Source organism: Triticum urartu, chromosome 3A (assembly GCF_056163025.1).
Source record: "Triticum urartu cultivar PI428250 chromosome 3A, HENAU_Tu73, whole genome shotgun sequence".
NCBI lineage: Eukaryota > Viridiplantae > Streptophyta > Magnoliopsida > Poales > Poaceae > Triticum > Triticum urartu.
Genome location: NC_141875.1, coordinates 710,043,580 through 710,069,954, shown reverse-complemented (window position 1 = coordinate 710,069,954; position 26,375 = coordinate 710,043,580). Strand labels below are relative to the sequence as shown.

General features: G+C 41.9%; 1 protein-coding gene and 1 long non-coding RNA gene across 2 annotated transcripts; one reads left to right on the top strand and one right to left on the bottom strand.

The window, feature by feature from the left end:
• Positions 1–12,747: 12,747 nt before the first annotated feature.
• Positions 12,748–17,919, bottom strand: LOC125526516 (uncharacterized). Its single transcript, XM_048671305.2, has 7 exons — positions 17,595–17,919; positions 16,869–16,888; positions 14,769–14,877; positions 14,395–14,560; positions 14,086–14,176; positions 13,019–13,723; positions 12,748–12,921 (listed from the first exon to the last, which is right to left on the bottom strand). The coding sequence occupies exons 1-7, from the start codon at positions 17,917–17,919 to the stop codon at positions 12,748–12,750; spliced, it is 1,590 nt and encodes a 529-aa protein (XP_048527262.2).
• A 5,325-nt stretch (positions 17,920–23,244) lies between these two features.
• On the top strand, positions 23,245–24,591 carry LOC147981966 (uncharacterized). The gene is made up of 2 exons (XR_015599086.1): positions 23,245–23,737; positions 24,138–24,591. It is a non-coding gene; the product is annotated as an uncharacterized LOC147981966 (long non-coding RNA).
• The last annotated feature ends 1,784 nt before the right edge of the window (positions 24,592–26,375 follow it).

Below are 26,375 nucleotides of genomic sequence, written 5' to 3'. Positions count from 1 at the left end.
CTTGACAAAATGACAAACACGCACACACTCTAGTTGCAAGTCGGTTATCAACATGCAATTGGGGACCCTCGACACACACACACACACATCCCCTAGTTGTGAGTTGATGGTCAACTTGCAACTGGGGGGCCACAAAATAAAACACACATACAGACACACACCCCTTAGTTGCAAGTCGATGCTTGACATGCAACTCGGGACCCCTTGACAAAAAAGCCGCGCACACACACACACCCCTAGTTGCAAGTCATTTATCGACATGCAATTGGAAACCCTGGACACACATCCCCTAGTTGCGAGTTGGTGGTCAGCTTGCAACTGGGGCCACGAATAAAACACACACACACACACATACACTCTAGTCGCAAGTCGGTTATCGACATGCAATAATTAGGGACCCTCGACACACATACACACGTCCCATAATTGCGAGTTGATGGTGAATTTGCTACTGGGGGGCCACAAATAAAACACGCATACAGACACACACACACACCCTAGTTGTGAGTCGATGCTTGACATGCAATAGGGGACCCATTGACTAGACGAAGCCTAGACATCCCTTTTTTGACGATGTTCAAGCTTGTAGCAACCCTATCTGGCATTTTATGTATCCACGAAAAAAATAGAAAAACAAAAAAATTGAGTAAAAAAGGTATCTATTTTTAAAAAATGTCTCATGTGTTGTATGCAAAAAAGAATATCCAAAAATAAAAAAATGGCCCCAAAACGAAAACTAACGACCAGCAACAAACGCGGCCAAAAAAAGACAGCCCGCAACAAGCACGACCCAAAAAGAAAGAAAGCCCGTAAAACAGGCGCGGCCCAAAAACAAAAAATGTAAAGCCAGCAATAGACTTGGCCCAAAACAACAAAAAAAGAAAGCCCACGCCGCAACAGGGCAGCACTGCGAGCCAGCGATGCCGGATGCGATCGCTATGCTGCGAGCTAGCGGTGCCGGATGGGATCGCTGTACCTGCGTTGAAGAAAAAAAAATAGTTAGATGTGACATTTTTAAAAAACATCTAGATGTGAATTAGTTATTCTGTTTTTCAATTATCAATGGGAGAAGGCCACGACCTGGTCTATTCAACTGGTTATGACTCAGGAACGGAGGTGGGTTCATCGAACCGACCATGACTCGGGAGCGGCTTCCGCCTGTGTGACCTTGCTTCACGGTCGCCAGACGTCACTTCCGAGCCGACTGCATCCGCCGTCCACTTCTGAGCCGCCTGGCCTGCATCCATTGAGCCGCCGCCAGAGATGCCGCCCCGTGCCTTCGGCTTGTGTCCGTCGGGCCACCACTTGTGAGCTGCCGACTTCGTCCGCCATGGAACTGCTGGCCTCGAGCCGCCGCTTCCGCCGGCCTCTGCCAAAACGCCGCCCACTCGCCGGACTCTGCGCTGCTGAGTCGCCCCCTTGCTGGGTCGAGCCGCCCGCTGGCTTCCTCACTTTGCGGTGTCCCTGCCGGGTCTCGTTGCCGCGCGCCGCCTCAACTGCCGCACGCTGAATCGTCGGACGCCGCCAACCGCGTGTGCGCCATGCCAGCATTGCCTCGAGCGCTACCACTGGTCCTCCCGCGCCAAAGCTGCCCTCGTCGAGCTCTGCCTCCTGCTCTCTGCTTGAGCCGCCCACGACACACCTCGATCCGTCGCCGTTTCCGCGGCCTCGCCGGCGCCGGTCGGACGCCGCTGCTGCCGCCTGTTTCCAAAGCCGCCCCGGCCTCAAGTTGCTTCCGCTGTCGGGCTTCAGTGTTTTTTCTTCAGGATCAGCAACATCTGCACGTACAGCGGCCAACTGCATATGAAACTAAAGAATTACTTCGCGTACTGTTGCTTCCCATCAAGCCATCATCAATCGGAAAAATAGTACTACTCTTCGCGTAGTGGTCAAGGCTAGTCTGCAAGATTGGAATTTTGTCTCCAGTTGCACTGTACGGGATGCCTCGCCGCTCATATGCTGCGGTGTCAATTCAAAATCGCCATGGGGTCAGGCTACTGCCTTGCGCTGAGCCGCCCTGCAGCTGTGGTTTTGATTCGCTGACGCGTTCTTCCGACTCGCCATGGCCTTGAGTCGCCTCCGCCTCACTGTTGCGGCCTCGCCTGCGCTAAGCTGCCGCTATGGGTTTGCCTCGCAACAGCTGTTGACTTGCCTGACGGTTCGTACGTCTGCGTCCTCGTCTCCACTGACGCCGCCTCGACATCCTGCTGCTGAGCCGTTTCCAAAACTGGATGGAGGCGTGGTTATATGTTTGTACGTAAAGGCCATTATTTGGTAAAATTGCGGTGCAATCACTTCGTCCGAGAAATACATCAGGACAATTGTTCACTACATCAACACGACGTGGTTGACTCGCCCGTCCGCGCAGCTTACCGCGCCCGCGATTGACTTGCTCATCCGCACCGGCTTACAACACCGCGGCCGACTCGGCTGTAATTGATTTCAGCTTCACCATGGTAATCGTCAACTCCATGGTGATAATTACTCGCCTGACGCATCAGGTGAAATCCATCCAGTATATTTTATATTATATTATATCTTGCTTTTTTCAAAAGGGCAATTACTCTGGCTGGCAAGTTCTCCAGTGCAGGATAAGTTATATCACTGAGATGTTGAATGACTCATACCAGTTTATATGATGGTCAAATATGGAGAGTTTCAAGCCAACTCCTCGAGTAGTCTTAAGACTCGGGACTATAATGACATGACTCGGGAGCTCCGGGTCATTGGAGGGAATGATAACCCGGTTCCGGAGGACACTGCCATATTAATGGAGATTTAAAGGCCGTCAGAAAATTAATGGTTCAAAATAAAGATTTCGATTTAAAATCCGGTTCAAGAGACATCTCTCTCCTACAAGCTTTGAAGGTCTCAAATCCGGTTCAAACATCGGCTCAAGGTAAATTTGTCTCTTACAAAGCTTTGAATCTCTCAAATCCGGTTCAAACATCCGGCTCAAGGTAAATTTGTCTCTTACAAAGCTTTTAAGCTCTCAAATCCGGATCAAACATCCGGCTCAAGGTAAACATGTTTCCCACAAAGCTTGAAGCTCTCAAATTCGGTTTAAAGTTTCTGTTTAAAAAGAATTCATCTCTCGCAAGTTCGAGTTTTTAGAAAAAATTAAAGGGACCAAAGAGAGTTTTGTTGCACAGCAAAACTCAAACATAGGCACCCGGCGAGCACAGCTCAGAAATATATCACTTGGGGGCTTCCGGCTTATTGAGCTAAGCTATGATTATCCTTTGGTCCGGCTCATAGCCACATTTACAGGTCACTTGAGGGCTTCCTGTTCAAACATAGGTCATATTCGAACCAAAGAGAACATAGCTGTCGTAACCCTTTTGATCGGCGCAAAGCCAAACTCACTAGGGGGCTTCTTGATCGTATTTGAATCATAGCTTAACCCCTTTTGGGTCCGACTTGGATCGTATTCGAATCAGGGTCGTTAAAAACCTCTCAAGGTCATTTGGGGGCTTCCTGTTCAAACATAGGTCGTATTCGAACCAAAGAGAACATAACTGTCGGTACTCTCTTGATCGGCGCAACGCCAAAGCCACTGGAGGCTACATGATCGTATTCGAATCCTAGCTTAACCCCTTTGGAATGGTTTACTGATTGTACTCGAATCAGAAACCTTGATTTTTATTTGGTTTAAGTTTTTGCAAATAATTTTTTGGGTTTTGAGACTTTTTGCTCATATCTGAAGCATATATATGTGGTTTCTATTAACCCGCCCTGGATTTCGACGAACAAGTCGCCAGGATATGACAATATTAATACTTGGAAGGTTTAAACTTCTAAGTTTTGGGTTATCACCCTTACTGCACAGGTATCATAAGCCGGCAGTACGATTCAATATCACAGGTATAATATTGTTTATACATGATTATGTTTAAACCATCCCTGGCTATGGACTTTAAGCCGCCGGTATATTTTGAATTACGCCATTGGAATCATGCGCGTATCAAAGATTGGGTTATCTCCAGTGCAGGATAAGTTATATCACTGAGATGTTGAATGACTCATACCAGTTTATATGATGGTCAAATATGGAGAGTCTCAAGCCAACTCCTCGAGTAGTCTTAAGACTCGGGGGCTATAATGACATGACTCGGGAGCTCCGGGTCATTGGAGGGAATGATAACCCGGTTCCGGAGGACACTGCCATATTAATGGAGATTTAAAGGCCGTCAGAAAATTAATGGTTCAAAATAAAGATTTCGATTTAAAATCCGGTTCAAGAGACATCTCTCTCCTACAAGCTTTGAAGGTCTCAAATCCGGTTCAAACATCGGCTCAAGGTAAATTTGTCTCTTACAAAGCTTTGAATCTCTCAAATCCGGTTCAAACATCCGGCTCAAGGTAAATTTGTCTCTTACAAAGCTTTTAAGCTCTCAAATCCGGATCAAACATCCGGCTCAAGGTAAACATGTTTCCCACAAAGCTTGAAGCTCTCAAATCCAGTTTAAAGTTTCTGTTTAAAAAGAATTCATCTCTCGCAAGTTCGAGTTTTTAGAAAAAATTACAGGGACCAAAGAGAGTTTTATTGCACAGCAAAACTCAAACATAGGCACCCGGCGAGCACAGCTCAGAAATATATCACTTGGGGGCTTCCGGCTTATTGAGCTAAGCTATGATTATCCTTTGGTCCGGCTCATAGCCACATTTACAGGTCACTTGGGGGCTTCCTGTTCAAACATAGGTCGTATTCGAACCAAAGAGAACATAGCTGTCGTAACCCCTTTGATCGGCGCAAAGCCAAACTCACTAGGGGCTTCTTGATCGTATTTGAATCATATCTTAACCCCTTTTGGGTCCAACTTGGATCGTATTCGAATCAGGGTCGTTAAAAACCTCTCAAGGTCATTTGGGGGCTTCCTGTTCAAACATAGGTCGTATTCGAACCAAAGAGAACATAAATATTGGTACCCTCTTGATCGGCGCAACGCCAAAGCCACTGGGGGCTACATGATCGTATTCGAATCCTAGCTTAACCCCTTTGAAATGGTTTACTGATCGTACTCGAATCAGAAACCTTGATTTTTATTTGGTTTAAGTTTTTGCAAATAATTTTTTGGGTTTTGAGACTTTTTGCTCATATCTGAAGCATATATATGTGGTTTCTATTAACCCGCCCTGGATTTCGACGAACAAGTCGCCGGGATATGACAATATTAATACTTGGAAGGTTTAAACTTCTAAGTTTTGGGTTATTACCCTTACTGCACAGGTATCATAAGCCGGCAGTACGATTCAATATCACAGGTATAATATTGTTTATACATGATTATGTTTAAACCATCCCTGGCTATGGACTTTAAGCCGCCGGTATATTTTGAATTACGCCATTGGAATCATGCGCGTATCAAAGATTGAGTTATCACCCTTACTGTGTAGGTCACATAGACCGACAGTGCAAATTTAATATCACAGGATAAGACTACATTGGGGTGGTTACCCGCCCTGGCTTTTGACATTAAGTCGCCAGGGCGTATGATGTTTAAACTTTGTGCAGGATTTGCAGAACTATGACTCATATAAATGCTTAAGTCCAAGCTCATCATTAAAATTGATGCTTCAGAATGATCATCCGTGCTGGATTTTCTCAAAGGCTATAAATAGCCGGGTTATAAAAATTCCGGCTTACAATGGAGGCGTATTAAATCGCCATCGGCCAAGAGCCGTCGGGTATTTAAAACTCCGGATTTACTTGTCAACAGATAAGGTACTTGAATCTTTAAATAGCTAAACTTGGCTGGATTTTTCATTATGATATTGAATGATTGAGGTTTTCAAACCGGGTTATTCAAATCTTTAATAGCCAACATGGCTGGATTTTTATTATGGTTATCAGTAACTAATATTATGATGAGGTATTCAAAGTCGCTTTGGCGCAATGACTATTATTTTATCAATGGATATGATTTATTCTACAATGAAAGGAATAGTCCCGAGTAGCTGCAGGCTTACAACCCGACACTTGGGGGCTACATTATTCAGTTTGAGATGATATCAAATATGCAAGTCCCATGTCACTGCCAGCATGCACCATGGCACTTGGGGACTAATGCAAAGACAATTTTACTGGCTTTATTGAAGACCCGACTCATCACATCATAATGAGCCGGCCCTTGGGGGCTACCCATTGCTCCTGTCAACAATTCAAGGTACACAAGTTTTATTCCATTATATTGAAGGGTCCACTACTCAGTTGGTAAAGCACAACGCCCTTAACCTTGTGGACGTGGGTTCAAGCCCCATGATGGGGGTTACATCATATGATGTTCTTTTCAAAAGAAGGATATATAAAGTCCCAGCTCAATATTATCTTACTGAGCCGGCCCTTGGAGGCTACACGTTGTTGTTCAAGTCTATATGATCATATTTATAAAGTCCCTGCTCATTATTGCATAATGACCCGGGCCTTGGGGGCTACACTAGTTGAAATTTTTATGAGTATAAGGCAATTACAAGTCCCAGGTTGCTGCAAGCATGACAACCCGGCACTTGGGGGTTACATATATGGAGTATTCAGTCTTTACTAGTGACTAAGATGAACAACATGGATTTCTTCAAAGTGGCGGTATTTATATTGAAGCAAGTCTTAAGTCATCACTTTGTTTCTGCTCAAGACTTGGGGGCTACAGGTAATATGGATATAAGGGAGAAAAATCTTCAAATTCTTAGTTTTGAGTAAACCAGATTGACCCGGCATCACCAATAACTATGACCCGGCGTCGGCAACAATTATGACCCGGTGCTATCAATATTTACAAACCGGATATTTTGGCAATGATAAACGGGCAAGTTCTACAAGCCGACTGAAAGTCAGATGAGTTTTTCAAGACCAATATTTTTTAAGCCGGCGCTTTGGAAGCTGATTCAAGTGGATTATTTATTACAATATTTCTCTATAAGATACCAATCTCTGTAAATTGGCTCTGAAGCTGGCCTATTGACCCGGATTTTTCAAAAGAAGTATTTGGATTTTTGCATTGGCAAGGTTTGGACATATTTGTTAAAAGAGATTTGCTATAAGATCTTTGAGTATGCATCCAGGAGGAAATGATAAGGACTTAAAGATGACCAGGTGCCGGTTCAGGAAAATATTTAACCCAGAGCACAACCTATCAAGTTTGTTTTTGTGTTTATTTTACAGGATCAGTTTAACATGGATAAATCCAAATTAAACTGGGGGCTAATGTCGGGGATATACCCCGCGGTATGACCCGGTCGAACTTGGCGACTCACTAGAGACCTGGCTGGAGCTTGGCGACTCACCGGCGGTCCGCCCGGACATGGCGGTTTACATGTAACCCGCCTGGACATTGTGACTCACTGGAACCCGGCGGGCGGATCAGACGGACGATAAGGCCCAAGGCCCAGCAAGCCGGCTTATACTCTGGTGGGCCGGCTTAAGAGGAAAGGGATGACGAATATTTCCCTTACAAGGAAGCAAGACCCGGACTTGTATTCAACTTGTGAGAAAGGATAGACTAGTCCTAGTCCTACTAGGACTCCACATGTAACCCGCCCCTTCAACATATATAAGGAGGGGCAGGGCTCCCCAAAGGGGGACAAGAAAATAATCTTTAGGGCTAGACACAAAGAGCCGGCCTACCGACGACTCCCTCATGATCATAATGAGACCTAGCCACAAACAGCATGTAGTAACCGGATGATGTTTCCCGGGGCCCGAAGCTGTCTAAACCCTTGTCTTGTGTTGCGTCTCTCGATTCCGCTCAACCCCTCTCAAGCTACCACATAGATGCATTGGCCTCGCGACTAAGTCCTGACACTAAGGACATCTGCCGTGACAATTCCACGACACATTGCAAATAACCTGCCAGATTCATTTACTGACTATAAAGGTGTCACACAGTCCTACAATCCTGCAAAAGTACGCCTGAAAGAGTGGAGGTACCAACAAAATTCACTCCACTCCCCATTCAAAGCAACAGGGGGAGATGTATGGCGGAAGTACATCAGGATTCAGCTTCTCGCAAGCGAGGATATCAAGGCCTGTGAATCAGTAAATGCAAGTCAACTTCACATTGACAGACACCTAATGGGTAGTATACACGCAGTGGACGGGAAACCTCCACCAACTCAGGTCATAGTGGACACAATGACCGGGACATCGGAATACCCGACTCAATTGCATTGGGAAATCGCGAGCACTCACCATGGGTAACGATATTTCCATCAACTATATATTGATATATACATTCTGGAGAATCATATAACCGGAAGTCTACAATTTGCGACATACATTTCTCAACTAGGTTGAAAAAAAACCTTTCAAGTGATTCAGATCCAAAGACCATGGCGATGGCAAAGTGTAAACTACACTCGGACTGAACTCAAGCAAAGGATATAATCTAGGTAGAAATAATATTGCTCAATAATGGGAAGGTATTCATAAGCAATACCTACACCAGTTTTCTTCTGGAAACAGAATTGAGAACAATGAGGTGGTGAAACATAGAGCAAGTATTGTAGCACAAGGGTTCACGCAGATACCCAAGTATTCTCCAGAGGTGGAATTTCTTTCCGATAACTTATATCATTGGCAGTACAAAATCATCTATCTGTGCAGTTGATAGATGCAGTGATTACATATATATGTGGATCACTAGATTCAGACATAGATGATTGATTCACAATGGAATCTCACTTCTGAATCGAAATGCAAAATACAACATACATTGTGTAAAAATCAGTAAGTCAACATACGACTTATTGTTGTCGGTACATATGGTACAACTGACGTAGTGAGATCCTTATACACAAGGATTACTCCTATAATTATGATTATCCATGTTTGTGTGTCTACAATGACGACACATGTAATCATCTAAACGAAGGAGTTTAAAATGAAGGATTTGGGTAAACCAAAATACCGCTCTTTGCTACAAATTGAGCACCTTCATTCAGACATTATGGTATACTATGTTGTCTATATCCATAATATATTGGAGAAATTTATTGTGGACAAATCTTATCCATCCATAACTCTCATGGTAGTTCATTCTCTAGACGTAGAGAAAGATCTATTTAGACCAAGAGATGATGGAAATGAGATATTGGGACTCAACGTTCCATAATACCATTGGATCCACCAAACACATTTGGTTGGTACTCAAGAATATCTTTCGATATCTCCAAGGCATCAAACATCTTGTCCTGATTTTTCAGTTTCACAAAAATGTGAACACCGATATCATTGGGTACATCGATCAGATCCCCACTATATCAGATCGTAGACAAGCGTAGTGTTCCTACTAGGTGTGGTAGCGACGAAGAACGCTGAAGCCGCGATGCATTCCTGCACCGTGGCATTTTCTTTCTCACCTCTGGCCTGTGGACCTTCTTGTTCTGACGATTGCCGGAATCGATCGACTCGCTCAACGGCGAGCGTGCTGATAACGTGTTAAGTAGAAAATCGAGAGAGGTTATATGAATCAAGTATATCTCTTTATTGATGATGATGGTATATATACTGTTACAAGGGACACGAGTAAAGGGTCGTGTCTGTTGAGATAGAGAGGGAGAGGGGATACGTCTCCCTGAAGGGACAACCGCATGGACGGTTCCTATACTAAGGCGGTGCTTAATTAAGTAGAGATTATTAGGATTATAATTAATCCTATCACTTCGCCGCAACCTGTATGGAGCCGCTCAAGTGTTGGCGCTGCTACAAGGACTTCCACCTTGCCAGCCAGTGCTCTGGTCCGTCGCCGAATGCCTTCTCATCAGCACCTTCCTCGGGGCCTCGGCCTTGTGTTGATGTTGACCGTGGCGTGCCGGCTGGCCACGCTTGGATCGTGGATTTTTAGAGCATTTGCATTCAGGCCCTGCTATCCTAACTCTTCAATATCACTTTAAGATCCGTGCGACACAATTAACTTTTTATATGAATTTTTCTCTTTTTTATTTCTCCCACATAGAACATATCTTGAAGTTCAAACCTATGCAGCGTGCCAAAGCTTTCTAACTAAAATCTAGGATAAATCTTCCAGAATTTTGTGTCCGACATAAATACAAAAAAATATGATTTTTTTAATCAAACAATACGTATTTTGTATATTTATATTTGACAAAAAAATCTGAAAGATTTATCCTAGATTCTACTTAGAAAGCTTTGCCACATTGCATAGGTTTAAACTTCAAGATATGTTTTATGTGGGAGAAACAAAAAAGAGAAATGTATTTGCAGGAATCTTAAAGCAGAAAATGGATGGCTAGATAGAGAGGGCCTGGGTGCATATGCTCTAATATATATTTTCGGGCCATGCTTCATGGCAGCGTATTTGTTTTTAGGCCCTGACCGTAGAACAATGGTTCTACGGTAATTTAATTAAAATAAAATATTTACAAACTACAGCAAAATAAAAAGTTCATCCAATGCCCGTTCTATGAAATAACATGATTAAATTACAAAAAGCGAGCTATCCAGTCTTCAATTTGATCCGCCATGGCTTGCTTTGCTCAATAATTTTCAAAACACGTTGACTGTTGCTCAACATGCTGTCAATTTTTTAAGTATTTTGCATTTTAAAAAATACATTGAAGACACAACAATTGTGCGTGCTTGTTCACCTAATTTAAGATGCGGAAATAAACACAAACTTGGAGAAAACAAAAACGGTTGGTGGGCAAATAATAGGGCAAAAAGATAACCATTTTCTAAAATTATTGTATTTTTCAAACAATTATGTAATTTAAAAATACAGCGAGAGTACATAATACTTGTGCACGCTTGTGGTCATGAATAAAGATAAATATATTTTACTATCATTTCTTTTTTCATAGCCGTACAAATTTTAGAAAAAGTTCATGAAACACAATATTTAAGATATAATAAAGATTTAAATATACAGCTTATTGTATATTAATAATTATTTTTATTTTTATATGAGGAAAATGGACACAAACCTAGGAGAATATAAAAAGGAAATCGTAAGAAAATGCATCAGCACAATAGTAGCGTTCTAGCTATCCCATATGCTTGTCTAAAAAAAAGCTATTTTCGTTACGCGGGTATCATTTGGCTAGCTTGTGTTGTCAATTTGGCAGGAGGTGTCGGGTTCTAATCCGAGCGTGCAATTTATTTTTCCATCTTATTCCTCTTTGCATGCTGACATGTGGGTCCTGTATCTGTACTGTACACTCATGTGGTACTGTGCATATCAGGAGACGTAGTCAGGACCATACGACGTATTTCCATCTTCAAGGACCGTATTGGAGCATTTCACAGAATTGCAGGACCGTTGTGTTACATGCCAACTAGTACAAGGACCATAGATGCAATTTAACTCACGTTGTTGGCATGTCAGACAGCGGCCATCAGCGATCACGACGAACATGGCCGGGAAGGGTGACCGTTGTGCTTCACCTCGAGTCCGTACGTCAACGCCAACGCCGATGGCGTGTAAGGCGTCAGCTTACCGAGGCAGCGATTCTCGGACGGTTGATAGGAGATCGGACGGCCCCAATTATATAATACAATTTTTAAAAGGCCAACTGTCCGGAGTGCTTAAGGAGCATGAAGGTGTTCTGCTCTGTGTTTACGCATCAGAAGACTGACAAGTCAAGAAAACACATACTAGAAAGTATTATCATCAAACATATCACACCATATTCACAGGTAAGCATCAAACCGCCGCCATCTGGACTCTCTTCCAACACTGCATTGTGGCAGCAACAAGTAATGAAGTCCAACCATGTCTCCACAGCTCCCAGGAGCCACGCACAAGTTGCCTGAAACCAGAGCAGCGGTCCTTCGCATGAGCACGCATAAGAGAGAAGAACACAATCCAGAGTGAAATCAACTGCAAAGCTAAAGCAGAGGCTAGGCCTATCAAGTACTCCCTCTGTAAAGTAGTGATCTTGAAGATCTTATATTAATTTACAAAGGGAGTAGTAAATAGTAATTACATGCACTTGATTCCTCTTTGATTGCTGTGCAAATGTCACACAAATCCCAAGGGTTGTGCTATCTACTCCTTTTTTAACACTCAGCCATATAAAATGTGCCGCCTAATACTACAACTTGTGCGAGTAAATCTTCCATCAAAGTCTATCCGCTGGACTCAGATGCAAGACTTAGAGAGGCAGGCTACTGATCATGCAACTTCATATCCTGGCAATACTGGTGCAGCTAAAGTTACAGCTATGCCTAGCACAGATTATTCAGTTATGTGTTCTCTCAGTGTTTTACATCTAATGGCTTGAATTGTCCTCAAGAAGAATATATCAACAACAAAAAAACTGATACCAAATGCAACTCCTGAAGCTCTAAAAAGAAAATCCCCAATTGGACACTGAGGATACCCAGGGGCTGGTTGGTCTCGAGCCCAACCTGGGGATTTGAGCAGGTAATGGCAAAATGCTTACAAAGAACTGTTCAGAGACATAAATCTGAATGGTTTCCTAAACTTTGATGTTAAGCGATCTCTGGAATGATTTCCTTCACCATCATGAACAAGGCATCCGTGCAAGGCCTTGAATTTATTCAAGCCTCATAATGAGAACTACTACCAAGTAATTTTCCCTTCAGAAATACTCCCTCCGTCCCATATTAATTGTCGCTCAGACGGATGTATCTAGATGTAGATAGATACGTTTGAGCGATAACTAATATGGCACGGGAGGGAGTATGCATTTGCTTTTGCCAGGGGTATTTCTTGAGCACTCACGCATGTACAATCTGCTATCACACACTACTTTAGAGTTTTCACTTACCTAAACCAGAACAGGGACTATTTCTTCCATTCGTTCTGGTGGCAGATTTTTACCCTTGAAACGCTTGTAGGTAAACCACCAATCATCTGGATGTTTTCCCCTGCAAGTGGCTCCGGCTACGCCTATGCCAATAGCACATATGGCTCTAGGCAACCCTCCACATGCTGAAACCATCTAATAACCAATATAAACTATAAATTATAGTGCACAGTTTTTATTTGTTATGTTAAAAGTATATCTGAAAAAGTTATTCTGTAAAAATATATATTACCTGTTTTGCATATTCACAAATTTCATTATCAGCTTCTGTGATTTTAACTCCCGCATTATACTCGAAAAGACTCCAAGCATCTTCATCCCCGAGACACTTCATCTCCAGAGTGTTTGATATGGTGCATCCCATGCGAGCACATACTACCTGACTCCTCGACGTAAGAATAACCTTTTGCCGATGCCCAAGAGCCATCGGCAAACCAACAGCTGTCAAATCTGGGTAGACTTCATCTTGCACATCGTCTAACAGAACCAAAAAACTGACATGCTCTAGGTACTCCATGATGATTTTAGCTCGGTAATGCTCCTCTAACAATGAGATTGCCTCCCAATCCAATTTCAAAAAATATGCGAAATGATTTTGCATAACTCTCACGCTACTGCCACCATCAAGAAATATGACATGACGAAATGAATCAGCATAGCTATCAGCGATGAGTGAAAGAAGCCGTGTCTTGCCAACACCCGACGTGCCCCATAATCCAAATATAGACTCATCCGATCGTTCACTTTGTAAGAATTCTAAGACCTTATTCTTATAAATGTCCATCCCATAAATGCCGCGAATACGAGGCACTATTTGCCGAGCACGAATTGGGGTTTCTAACATTCCTCGCTCCTCAGAGGTATTTGCCTGATTAGCCACATAACGAGCACTGAACTCCCACATCAAAATGCTGATTTCATACATTATGGCACTAACCTGATTCAGAGCAACAACACAGTCAATAAGTCACACATGAAAAAACACTTGTCTAATTTGCACGAGTGTGGAATAAGTTAATTAGGTTATCCAAATAAATGAATATCAATGCAAGAATCACACGCATGCTAGAGAGACAGATTTTACTAAATAAAATTGTGGAGAAAGCATGACACATGGAAGTAAAGTTATCATTGTATAATTACCTCAATAATATAATACACATAATAGGCATGGAATGAGTCAATTGTCAAGGGAGGTTAGTAATTAGTGTAGTGTCAGGCCTCTAGTCAAAGCAGCAACATGGTCAATATGTGGAGTGACTCTTATTTGCTCGGACATGGATCAGCAGATTATCATACCTGTAACTTGGGCATCCATAGGTAGATCATCTTGGGCACCAATAAGCAGACCATGAAAGCAAGCTTTAATTGATGATGCACAATCATGTGTCTGAAACGAGAGAAATTGTCAGATCATGTAATCAAAATTATACTCTTTGTTTGTACCCTACAAGACAACTCCGCCTATGTTGTCTCAACATAGCCGGTCCCAAGTCCGAGTAAAGGAGGGTTGTGATAGGCTTGGCGAGCCAACGTCAAAATTCCACTTTACACATAAAGAAATAAAGTGCAGACAATCATGGAGTCTACGGAATTATCAGTTCATACCTTTCTGGTTGAATTGGCCTTGTCCTTTTCACTAACATGAGAATAAAACAAAGAGGCACCATTGCAGCACATAAATGACCAAGAGTATGCCCGCTGACAATATGAAGTGTCCACGTATAAATTGGTTTGTCTGCAACCTCTTCTACTCTTGCAAGAACGTAAAATCCTGAAATTATTATTTTCAATAGAAGAAAAAAAAATCAGATTGTATAACTTAGGTCATATTGAATTGCACTTTCAGTAAGAACAACCAGAAGTTCATGTCCTATGAGAAATGAACTATCAAAAAACCAAGTACATTGAGGTGAATCAGAAATAGCAACCTACACAAAAATGAAAATACATGCATTATATTGAGAAAGAATAATACTAACCTGCTGCCCATAACCAGTAGCTTGTTGATTCAAACGACTTTGTTCCTGCCCAATCATCAAACCTTTCGATAATGAAAATGGCCTCGAAAGATGTGAAAGCGATCAACATCTGGACAAACAAACCAACATGCCATCCTTCAGTATATTAAACATCAAGAGGAAAGCGTGAGAAAAAGTAGATATATACATTGGAGACGTATCACTATGCATGATCACTAATATTGTTCCTACCTTGTTTGATGTCTTGGTAGGCAAATTTTGAGATGAACACGGACTCGGAGACCATCAAGACCGCGTGCAAAGATATTCTACAGAAAAATTCAAAGAACAGACGCCATCAGATCAAGAAGAAGTATTTTGATACCATAGCTGCAAACAAAGTCAGCATCAAGTCTCCGGTGCCAGATCTGACGGACGGTGAATGGCAACCTCTAGTGGAGATGTGGTCTACCCCAAGACACAAGGTTTGTCTCTGCTTTGTTTGCTGCTTTTTGTTCTGCACATGATATGCTAGTGCTAGATCATGCTCACAGTATACTTTTTTGTAGGAAACCTGTGTGTCGAACAAGATGAATCGAGAAAAAGTCGTGTACCAATAGAGAACTGGTTCCAGGCACTACACATTACACATTTTTGCCACTGTGAGAACTTTTCTCTAGAGCCCGTACCGTTTGATCCTCGTTGAATAACATTTCTGATTCTTGCTAAATAAAATTTTGATTTTTGTTGAAAAACATTTCAGAAAGAAGAGCGTAAGGGTGAGGAGCTGTCTGCGATTGACTTGTTCAAGGCCACACACAACAACAAGAAGCACGGGTTTTCGGAGCCAGTCAAGACTGCTATAGCAAGTCACTCCATGCTTTGTCCAGCCAATTCAAACTTTTGTCCAGAAACCTCAGCCCTGTTTGATTGTTATCCTGGGTGAGGAATGATTATTCTTCACCCCCTCCATTTTAGCATCAATGCACCGTAATTTTACGTTCCGTAAATTTTGTTTTATTTCAGATGTAAAAAGAGAACGTAAATATATATATAATAATCATAGAAAATATTTTATGTTATGTAAAATTACAGACATAAAAACAATGTCTAAAATATACATAAAATACTATTTTTTTGGTCATATAATTTTATTTTCTTATGCCAAATTTTACATAATGAATTAATATAAATGTAACTATTTATATTTCAAAGTAATTTACGTATGAAATGATTGTAAGATTACCTTGAGTGAAGAATATATTATTCTGCACCCTGGATGATGAATAAATTATTGTTAAAACTAAACATAGGTATAGATACAGATATAGACTAGCAAAAGAGGCTGTGCATTGCAACGAGAGAGAAAATAACACACGCTGTCAACCAAATAAACATGACACAAGAACCTGATAGGTCCATGTCCTTTATTTTCACGTGGCATCATATTTCTGTTGCCGACGGTGGTTTCGGTGCTTACACAACAAAATCATGTTTGAATGTGTTCACTCCTAGGGCGACTCTCTCTCTCTCTCTCTCTCTCTCTCTCTCTCTCTCTCTCGCGCGCGCGCACACACACACACACTCGCTCGAAATAAGATGAGAAGTATGTTGTTTTTTCTCGTGAGGTTTTTCAAAGGTGTGCATGCATAGTTATCGATGTTTTCTTTCCTCTCAATCTGGTTTAATGGGTGTTTATTTGCAATTTGGATCGCCGCCGGTCTGAAAGAAAAACGGACCATACACTATAGATTAAATTTGCACCAAAAATAATATTTTATAAGTATTTAACAGCTAAAAATAATATCATATTTTGATTCTACAGATTTTTCTTATCAAATTTCATATGTATAACATGTTTATATCGGAGTTATGGTTCAAAAGATATGGATAATTCTGTTTTAGATAAGTTCTGTATTGATTAACTGAAAAGTCAGGGGGTTTTCTGTTAAAGTTTAAAAAATGATTCGTCCATGGGTTGATTACCTGAAACATCAAGGGGATTTCTGAGAAAATGCAAATAATTTTTCTTTAGATAAGTTGCGGATTGATTAACCGGAAAGTCGGGGGGAGGGGGGGTCCTGTTAAAACAAAAATACTATTCGGCGGCGGGTTGATTACCTGAAATGTCAGAGGATTTTCTGAGAGAATGCAAAAAAAAGGTATGACTGTGACTTAAATGTGTAGTGCGGGTTAATTTACATAAACAAATGATTTTTTATAAAATGGCGCGACGATGAATCAACAGAAGCACTCTGTGCTTTTTATTAGTAGGAAAAAGAGCCCGTCGGTTGCAACGGGAGAAAAAGATACCACATGCCCGTAATCCAAATAATCACGAGTCAAGAAATCAATAGGTCCATGTTCCTTATTTCTAGATGACATCTCATCTTGTTGCCATCTTTCCATTGTCGCATTCTCGCACACGAAGATCATAGTGCTTACAGAACTGCAACGCACTTGAATGTGGTCAATCGTAAGTCGTTTTTCTTGTGGCATAAGATGAGGTTTTTTCTCTTGCTACATTTGTTTCATCTACAATTTGTTTGTGCGCTGTCGATTAAGGTTGCACTCCAAATAGCATTTTAAAAATGGTTAAAAGATAAAAAAAAATATCATATCCAGATTCCACACATTTTTCTAATCAAATTTCATATATAACATGTTAAAATTGAAGTTATGGTTTAACAGATATGGATATTTAAAAAACATTTATTTTACGTAGACTGCGGGTTAATTAACATAAAAGACACGGTGTTTTCTGTAAAAGCGCAAAAAAAGATTCAATTTATCCCTTAGAGCATCTCCAACACACGCGCTATCTTAGTCGCGCACTGGAAAAAAAACTGTTTTTTGCGCGCGCGGAGCCGAAACGGGCGCTCCAGGAGCCGTGCAATAATTGCACGCGCGGAGGAAAACGGCATCGCGCGCGGTGTATTTGTTGTGCCCGTTCCCGCGCGTTGGACAGCGACGACTCGCGCGCGACTTCACCTCCTCTTCTGAGACCTCCAAGCACTGGCGCCGCTTCCCGCACCTTCCCCATTTGCTCCAGTGACCCATCGGCGCTTCCATCGCCTATCCCCGCGCGTCGCCGCTGCTTCCTCCACCTCCTCTTCTCGTCGCCGCCCCTCCAGTGCACCATTCCTCCGACGAACAGCACCCAACGACCCATTGTAGCTCGACGCCCATAAGGTGTTTGACAAAACACTTGCAAGGTATGTATTGCTTCAACTTTATATTTTGTAGATGAATTTGGTGCATGTTGTTTGTAGTTTTATAAACTAGTTTAAATTCAATATTGTAGATGAGTTCGTTCTACGATTCTTCCGAGGAATTTGATATTCAAGAGGAGGAGGACCTCGCAATGATCCTAAGCTATGCACGTCAATAAAAAGCCGAAGCATAATGTTCAGTTATGGTTTGTCGCAAATTTTGGAGGGATAAGATAATGCCCACAACAGATTGATGAGGAACTATCTTGTGGAGAATCCCACATACCTCGAGTCCAACTTTCGGTGCCGTTTTAGGATGAGCATCGAGTTGTTCAAACGCATTGCAGAGAAACTGACGAGTTATGATCGGATTTTTCAGCAAAGGAGGAATGTCGCCGGAGAACTCGGACATAGCACCTTTCAAAAGGTGACAGCCGCTTTGCGTATGTTGGCATACGGTATTTCGGCGGATCTAGTTGATGACCACTTGACCATGGGTGAGAGTCAAGCCATCATGTGTATTGTTGAACTATTTGTTGTGTTGAAATATAAACTATTAGTTTGAGTTGTAATAATAATTGAACTATTTATTGTTAATTTATTTTTTGTGTGTTTGATCTTTCTGGTTCTATAAAAGTGAGAAATGTTGTTTGTGTTGGGCGCGCGCGCTGTAAATTTAGGGCGCCTGCTGGAGCTATAGCGGCGCGCCATATTTTGTAGCTTGTGCTGGAGCAAGCTCCCTGCTGCACGGAAAAAATATGCTATTTTGGTGCTGTAAAAGAAAATTAGTGCGCTGCACGGTTGCGTGCCTGTTGAAGATGCTCATAAAAGTGAACTGCGGGTTGATTACTTAAAAGTGTAGGGGGTTTTGTGTAAAATCCGAAAAACATTTTGTTTTGCCACTTAAAGTAGGTCTGCGTATTGAATATCAAAAAACACGGGAATTTTTCTGTAAAAATGCCGACGACATACGACAAAAAGCAGTAGGCGCTTTATTATTTAATAAAAATATTAATATCAATATATATAACTATTATTAAGGGTAGAGATAGAGATTAGGTATTAGGTATAGATAGAATAGTTTTCGCAAAAAAAAGGTATAGATAGAAGAGGGGATTATTTTAAATAATTACACTAAATTAATTCCTAACAGCGTGGAGGTTAAGTTTGCCCTCGGAGAACCCTTGCAAAAAAAAGAGAACTTGCTCTCGAAGAAAAGAAACCCAAATCGAGCCGGGCTACCGTACATAGTATTTTTCTTTGAAGCTCCGTACATAGTATATAGCGAGTTAAAATCGCTTTCCTCCCTGAGCGTGCACGAGTCGTGGAATCTAGCGGCTGGACGATCCGCGCGACGCCTCGACCGATTTCAATGGAAGCCAGCGACGGCGACAACAACGCCATCTGTTTCCCGTACGACGTGCTCCTCGACATCTTGGGTCGTCTCCCACAGCGCACCCTCGCCCACTGCCGGTGCGTGTGCCGCGCGTGGCAGTCCATCGTCGACGCGCATGACCTCCTCCTCCCGTACTACTTTCCCGCGGAGGACTTTCCTGGCATCTTCTTGACCAAGTTTGGATGCCCGTCCGTTTGTTCCTTTTTTGGCCGGCTGTCTTCGTGCAAACGGCAGTACTGCAAACCTAGCTCCCGACGACCCGTGTACCCGCACAAGGCCACCATATGCAACTCCTGCAACGGCCTTCTCTTCCTCGAGGACCAGGGAAACTATTACGTGTTCAACCCGGCAACGGCATGGTACGTTCGCCTGCCATGCCCGTCGACCAAGTGGCGCATCGACGCTATGTCTCTTGCCTTCGACCCGGCCGTGTCACTGCACTATGACGTGTTCCTTTTCCGTGAGGATATACTGATTGAGGAGTGGTTGTCAGCGAGGCACAAGAAGCAACTGCAACAGGAAGGGGTGGATGAGCCGAAGAAGCTACTTCCTTTGGAAGTGTACTCGTCGCGCACCGGCCAGTGGGAGTTCCGAGAATTTACGCCCGGACGTTGTGCCCCAAGCCACCTCTACGACGTGGTGGCTAGATTCTCCTTCTGCTACGGGAGAATATCCTGGGCATCTGATCGCTACGATAGAATGTTTTGGTCATCCGGTTACTGGCGTGCGTCGCTATATCTCGTGATCCTACGGTCCTCAGAGAGGACTTACGACATGGTCCAACTCCCTGGGGAAACATGCAGTGCTGAGAGCATGTATCCAATGCCAAAAAATTCTGTCTTGGCAAGTTATGACAGAGGGGTTCACTACGTGACAATCAATAAGCAGTTACAGCTTCAAGTATGGATGCTAACCGAATCATCAGATGGTCAACTAGATTGGACACTGGCACACAACGCCAACCTCAAGCCGCACAGTGATCTTATTAAGTTTTCAATACTAAAGCCAACAATGGTGAAATGGGGGGTTATCCGAAGCAGCTGTGGACCAGTCAACTTGACCGAGGATAACGGCTATGGTAATGTGGAGGAGGACAGAGCTGGAGCATATGACTCTGACTCTTCGTGGAACTCAGACGAGGAGAACTTCATCGATGTGCCACAAGGTAGCGAAAACCTTGTGCAATCGACATGGTGTGCTGACAGCAGAATTATAGGATTTCACCCGCACAAGAATGCGCTCATCCTTTTAGTTCACTGGGCAGTGATGGTGTATCATCTCGATACATCGAGGATGCAATTTTTAGGCTACAAATGCAAGCTCATGAATGATCCTGTGGAACATTGCTATGTCAAGTGCTTCATTTACCGAGCTTGCTATGCCAAGATGTTTCCAACAGGAAAAATTTCAATGAGTTCTTAGAATAACTAGGCATGGTGGCCCGCGTAAATGCGCGGTCAACAATTTTTTTCCTTATTCTGGTCTGTTATGAGCTATTTCAAATTATCTTTAAGTTACAACTTGTTTTACTTTTTTTACTTCTTGTAACAGTAAAACAATGGGAATTATATTTTACGTGACATTAATTCTTAAGATACGATTCTGGTGAGATTAAATAAACTCATGTTTTATTTAAATGAACTTCAAGCACTTTGTAATTTCTAAGTTCTTGCATGCATTCTTTTTATTACCTAGAAATAGTTCGACCAAGTTTCCTTGCAGATAATTACTTCACAGTTAGTGTCGCTAAAATATTTTCATGCTACTGTGAGAAAACCGGTGTTCATCTATATACGTTCTATTCCACCTAAAAGTTAAGTTTAATTCATATATCCTCCTCCCTTCATCGCATGGATGCTGAAGCCTCCTCATTGCAGATTTTATGTGTGTTAAAAAATGTCACGACGGTCGACAGATAACGATTTGATGTAATATTTTGTCCAGATGAACCATAGAAAAAGATAAGACATGTTTCTCCATTGTCTAATCTCAACAAAGGGGTCCCTAGGTTTCTTTCTGATTAGAATATACATGATGTCGAAGCCTAGGTACTACTATCACATACTCTCTTCATCCCAAAACAAGTGCCTCAACTTTATACTAAAGTTAGTATAACTCGCAAAAGGGTCCGTGCGTTGCAATGGGAGAAAAAAAATCATACTCTTCAAAGGCCATGACAACATTTTGCTGCTTCACATATAACATTTTGCCCCCCTCGCCTCCAGCCGCCATCTTAGACCTTGGGTTTTCAAGGCCTCTATATTATTCGTCAATGCCTAGTGATCATCATAGTTTTATGAGAATTAACTTCCTCTCATTCTCTTGGCAGTGCCACGAAGTTAGAGAGTTTTTTGTCCTCGGGGATTCGATTACTCGGATCTAATGAGTTTATGCTACTATGTCAAGCTTTTTTTTTGTTGGTTTGATTCTTGTGGAGGTGAAATCTTTCATCGACGCCATGATGAAGATATAGTGATTTGACGGCCTGCATTTCTAGGGGATCATCCCCGGCCCAAGTACATTCATCGATTAAGGCCTCTCATCTGTTTAGATGCGCGATTCAAGACGCTATCAAAAACCATTATTGATAATGTTCGTGCGGGTGAAAGAGTGATAACATCATTGTTCCAGTTTAATTGTAGCCTCTTTACCGAAGTCTTTGGAGTATTTTTTCGAGCAGAGAATACTACCACCAAGAAGGTGTTTAACAAGAGATTTCACTGTAATTCTTAGTCATAGGAGTTACTTTATATTTTCTTGGATCTTAGGTTCAAATCAGTATACCTGTAATTGTAATGATCAATAAAGCTATAGGTGTTTCTAAAAAAACATTTTGTTTAACTTCATTAACATTTTTTAATACATGAACTTTTAAAAAATCATGAATTTTTTTATTTCCCAAATATTTGTTTCCAGAATTCTGAATATTTTTTGAATACGTGACTTTAAAAAAATACGATTTTTTAATTCATAAATACTTTATGATTTATTGAACATTTTATTTAAAAATTCCCTTTTTCCAGTTTTTGATTTTTTTTGAAGTACTAGATTATTTGAAGGAGAAAAAAAGAAAACCAAAAAAAGGAAAAAATAATAATAACAAGCCGCTCACACATGTGCCTATCCTTGAACCACCAACGCAAGGGAATGCGAGTGCAGATTAGCATTTCTTTTAAGCACCATTATGCTGGCCTTTGGAGATAAGTTTGTTCGGATTTCAGTTTGAGACTTGTACAAAAAGAAATCTATCTAAAATTGCAGTGTTATCCCTAAAAAATACCAGTGTTATGAAATTCTATATAAGAAAGGTTATGCCACTACCGAAACTACGTGGCATGGCAATACGAACGAAAGTAGAACAAAATAGGCAAGAACGTCAAGCTTGATCACAAATTACCCTAACTAACTTCCCACTAACAGTGTCTGATCTTGAGTGAAGTGAGGGACAAAAGGTCAAGTCAGACCTGATTTAGTGATCTGGTGCATCTAGGAACATGTAGCATCCCTTCTGAATACTAAGAAGACTAGGCCCGTAAGGGATTCTTTTCCCTGGTTTTTTTGGAATTTTTTTCACGGTGGCTGTAAAAATTACGCGTGTGACGGAAGTGCTTCGTTTCCTTCGTTTGCCACGTTTCTATCCCACCCTGTGGACTTGACGCGTGTGACGCATGGTAGAACCTTCGATCATATCTTTTCTTTCATCTCAGACTGTAGCATTTGCGGTTTGCACTTTGACCAGGCCTTCTGGGGTGTACGTGTCGTGCGCTGCGATTTTGTAGATATTTTTCTTGTCTCTCTCGAAGCCTCGAGTCCAATCCCGTGACACCGCAGCTCTTTGCGGATATAAAATTCCACCCCACCCGACGGTCTCATCTGTCGGTGTCCCCTACCCCTCTCGGCCCATCCCCATGCCCCCCATCCCCCCGTTCTGTTTCCAGAAGCGCCCGTCGAGGCCGCCGGTGATCCTCACCATCGCCACGTCCTCGTCGGAGGGAGTTGTCGCCTCGGCTAGGCTAGCGTCGTTGCCGACGCGTCTACGCGCCCCAGCTCCCAGTCTCCCCACCTCAGTGATGGAGAGGTGCGAGATGGATGAGGGGAGGAGCGGGGATGGTGCAGTGGCCAAAGAAGGCGTGGCGGCGGCGTCGAGAGCTGTTGGAGATGTACCTCACTGCTGCCCACTATGATGAGCCTCGCCGTCGCCATCCCATTGTGCTATGATGCATGTACGATGGCCGGCCAGGTCCGTATTGTGTGGTGAGATCCGCCCGGCGGGGAGCCACACAAGGTCCAATATGCACGCGAGGGAACAACAACGTCAGATGGACTGGCCCGATGTGAGGGTGACCACGGGCATTCAGTCGTATGACACACCACTCCCACCGGTGAGGCCAAATCCCCATACTATTCATCCAAATCAGTGTTCTCTGAATGACGTGCGGTGAGCTTCATAGTTGGGTACAGACTCTTGTTTGAAGGCTTCGATCCACAAAGTTTCCGGGATGGATGAGTGATGTGACTAATTAGTTCAAGCTTCTATTCTTGATTTCTGTTTCTTCTGAAAATTGGAAGGTTTCCATGTGGTTTCAGTGAAATTTATTGATTTGAGATAAGTTTGATTGATTGATCTGAAGAAATTTTTATTGATCCCAAGTGACATATGATGGGTGTACTCTCAGTTTTTATGAGTTCATTTCATTGTGCAAGATTTTCCAGTGATTACTATAAATTTTCAGATATAGCATTGTCAATCGTCTGACTATCGCTTGTGAACATTGCACGCAGCACCAATATTCATGTGCTTGAAAAATATCGGACAGTGAAGACTGAAGAGCATGGGGGTGCAAGGGCACATCCTGTATTCTTGATATAATTGTAGGAAGTATGTAAATAAGGTTTCTCAAAGTGACACTGACAAAGTTTATGCATGAGATGGAGCATCATTGTACATTACTTTGCAGGTTTCAAGCCTTTTGATGGAAGCTTCTGTATGTGATGGAAGCTCCTGTATGTGAGGCCATTGATAATACAACCTTCCCTATTCTGTTGTGACTCTTCTTTTTTGTAAATTTTTCTATTTACTCTGTAGTTCAAAGCTGGTGCTTTTGTGAATTTAATTTGAGAGGCAGGAGATGTATTTGTTGGTTATGTAACTGAATTTGGACCTCACAATCAGCTATTAATTTTCTCTCTGGAAATTTTGATAGAGAAGATTAATATTCCAAACGTATTCACATGAGGTTTTATGCTCTTTACGGTTCTGCAGCTATCTCTGCAGGTATTTTTGTGATTCAGTTTCATAGCATTTATGCCATGGCAGCAAGGTGCAGGGTAAATGGTCCTCTTGACCTATTCTACCTTGGAATAAGGTTGGGCCAGATTTTATTCAAATGAACATTGTAAAGTCTGTACTGTCATGTTTTAGACATGTCAAAATTTCAGACCAAACAAGTTTCCTACTTCTCCCCTTCATGAACTCTTCATTTTGTTCCTTAATATCATTTAGTTTTGCCATTTGTATTTGTGTGATTGGTAGATAAAAGTTTGCACAGTTGCACTTAGCGCTTATAGTACTATATATTCAGATGATCGTACAAGAACCATCTTTGTAGCAGATCCAGGTTTTTATGTGTCTCCCTGTACTAAACGGCTATGTTGTAAGGTTCAGTGGTCAATTGGAGCTTTAATTTCGTAGCTGTAGCTGTAAATAAGGTTTCCTTTCATATGCAGTATATTCATATTATAATTAGAGGAGAGGAGTTGTACCGCCTTGCACATAATGCGTTTTAATTGAATTGGTTAAAAGAACACAACAACTGTTCACCTTGATATAAGTTAATTTTTTGAATTCCTTGGGAAATTGGAGTCGCTCTTGTGCTTGCAGAAGCTCTCTTTTGGTGACTAATATACTGTCCTCCTGTTACAGTATATACTATGTCAATATTTTTCTATTTGCTTAACTGGTTAATGGTCTCCAAAACTGGGCCATAGTAGATGTCATTTCCTTGCTTCCCTTTCAACCAATGTATATCCTTGTTATTTGCTATGTTTGTGTCGTCCCTTCCCTTCTATGTTTCCAGTGTCTAGGTGCAGAATTTGTAGCCAGCAAGAAGATGATTGAAACATTGCAGTTTCTTGGTAGGCAGAGAAGACATGTTCATGTTGAATTGCCAAGGCCCAGGCTTCAAGTGAGATCATTCACTTGAGTTCTCAATGGTTTATTCCAAATTTCCGAGTTCATTCATTTCTTCTTTAGCTTAAAATTCAAGTTCAACTTGCGTATTGAGTTAGCCACTCATTTCCATGAAGCAGCTTGGATTTTATTCACCTACATGCTTCGTTAAAATATGATTTATGCTAGAGATTGGTCTATGTTTTCAGTACTAACCACATTCAGTAAATCTGAAGAGAGAGCATTCGTCTCGGATTGAGATAATCATATTGACTAGGGATAATCATATTGACTAGGTCCAAGTTCTATTTCTTCTCTGTCATGATGTTATGGTCCTGATTATTGGACACCTGGTGTCCATATTTGGCTATAGCAGCCTATGTACTGAAGTACTCCCTCCGTTCCTAAATATTTGTCTTTCTAGACATTTCAAATGACTACTAGATACATTTCAAATGACTACTAGATACGGATGTACGTAGACATATTTTAGTGTAGATTCACTCATTTTACTCCGTATGTAGTCACTTGTTGAAATGCCTAGAAAGACAAGTATTTAGAAACGGAGGGAGTATGTTTTTTGCATGTATGATATGGCTGGGACAGGTAGAAAGGTTGTTCGAGAAAATAATGTTAGAATGGCGTATAACAGTTAGAGAATTTCAAACGCTTTCGGGTAACATGAGGTTGTTCCTTAGTATTGCACATGTGTGCTTCATTGATATTTTAAGTGTACAGTTTGCTGCTTTTCAATGAATATATTGCTTCTTAACCTGATTTCTATTGAATTACAATGTTGTAGTATTGCTATTCTTTAGATTACTCACCTAGCAAAGAGGAAGAGGCATGCT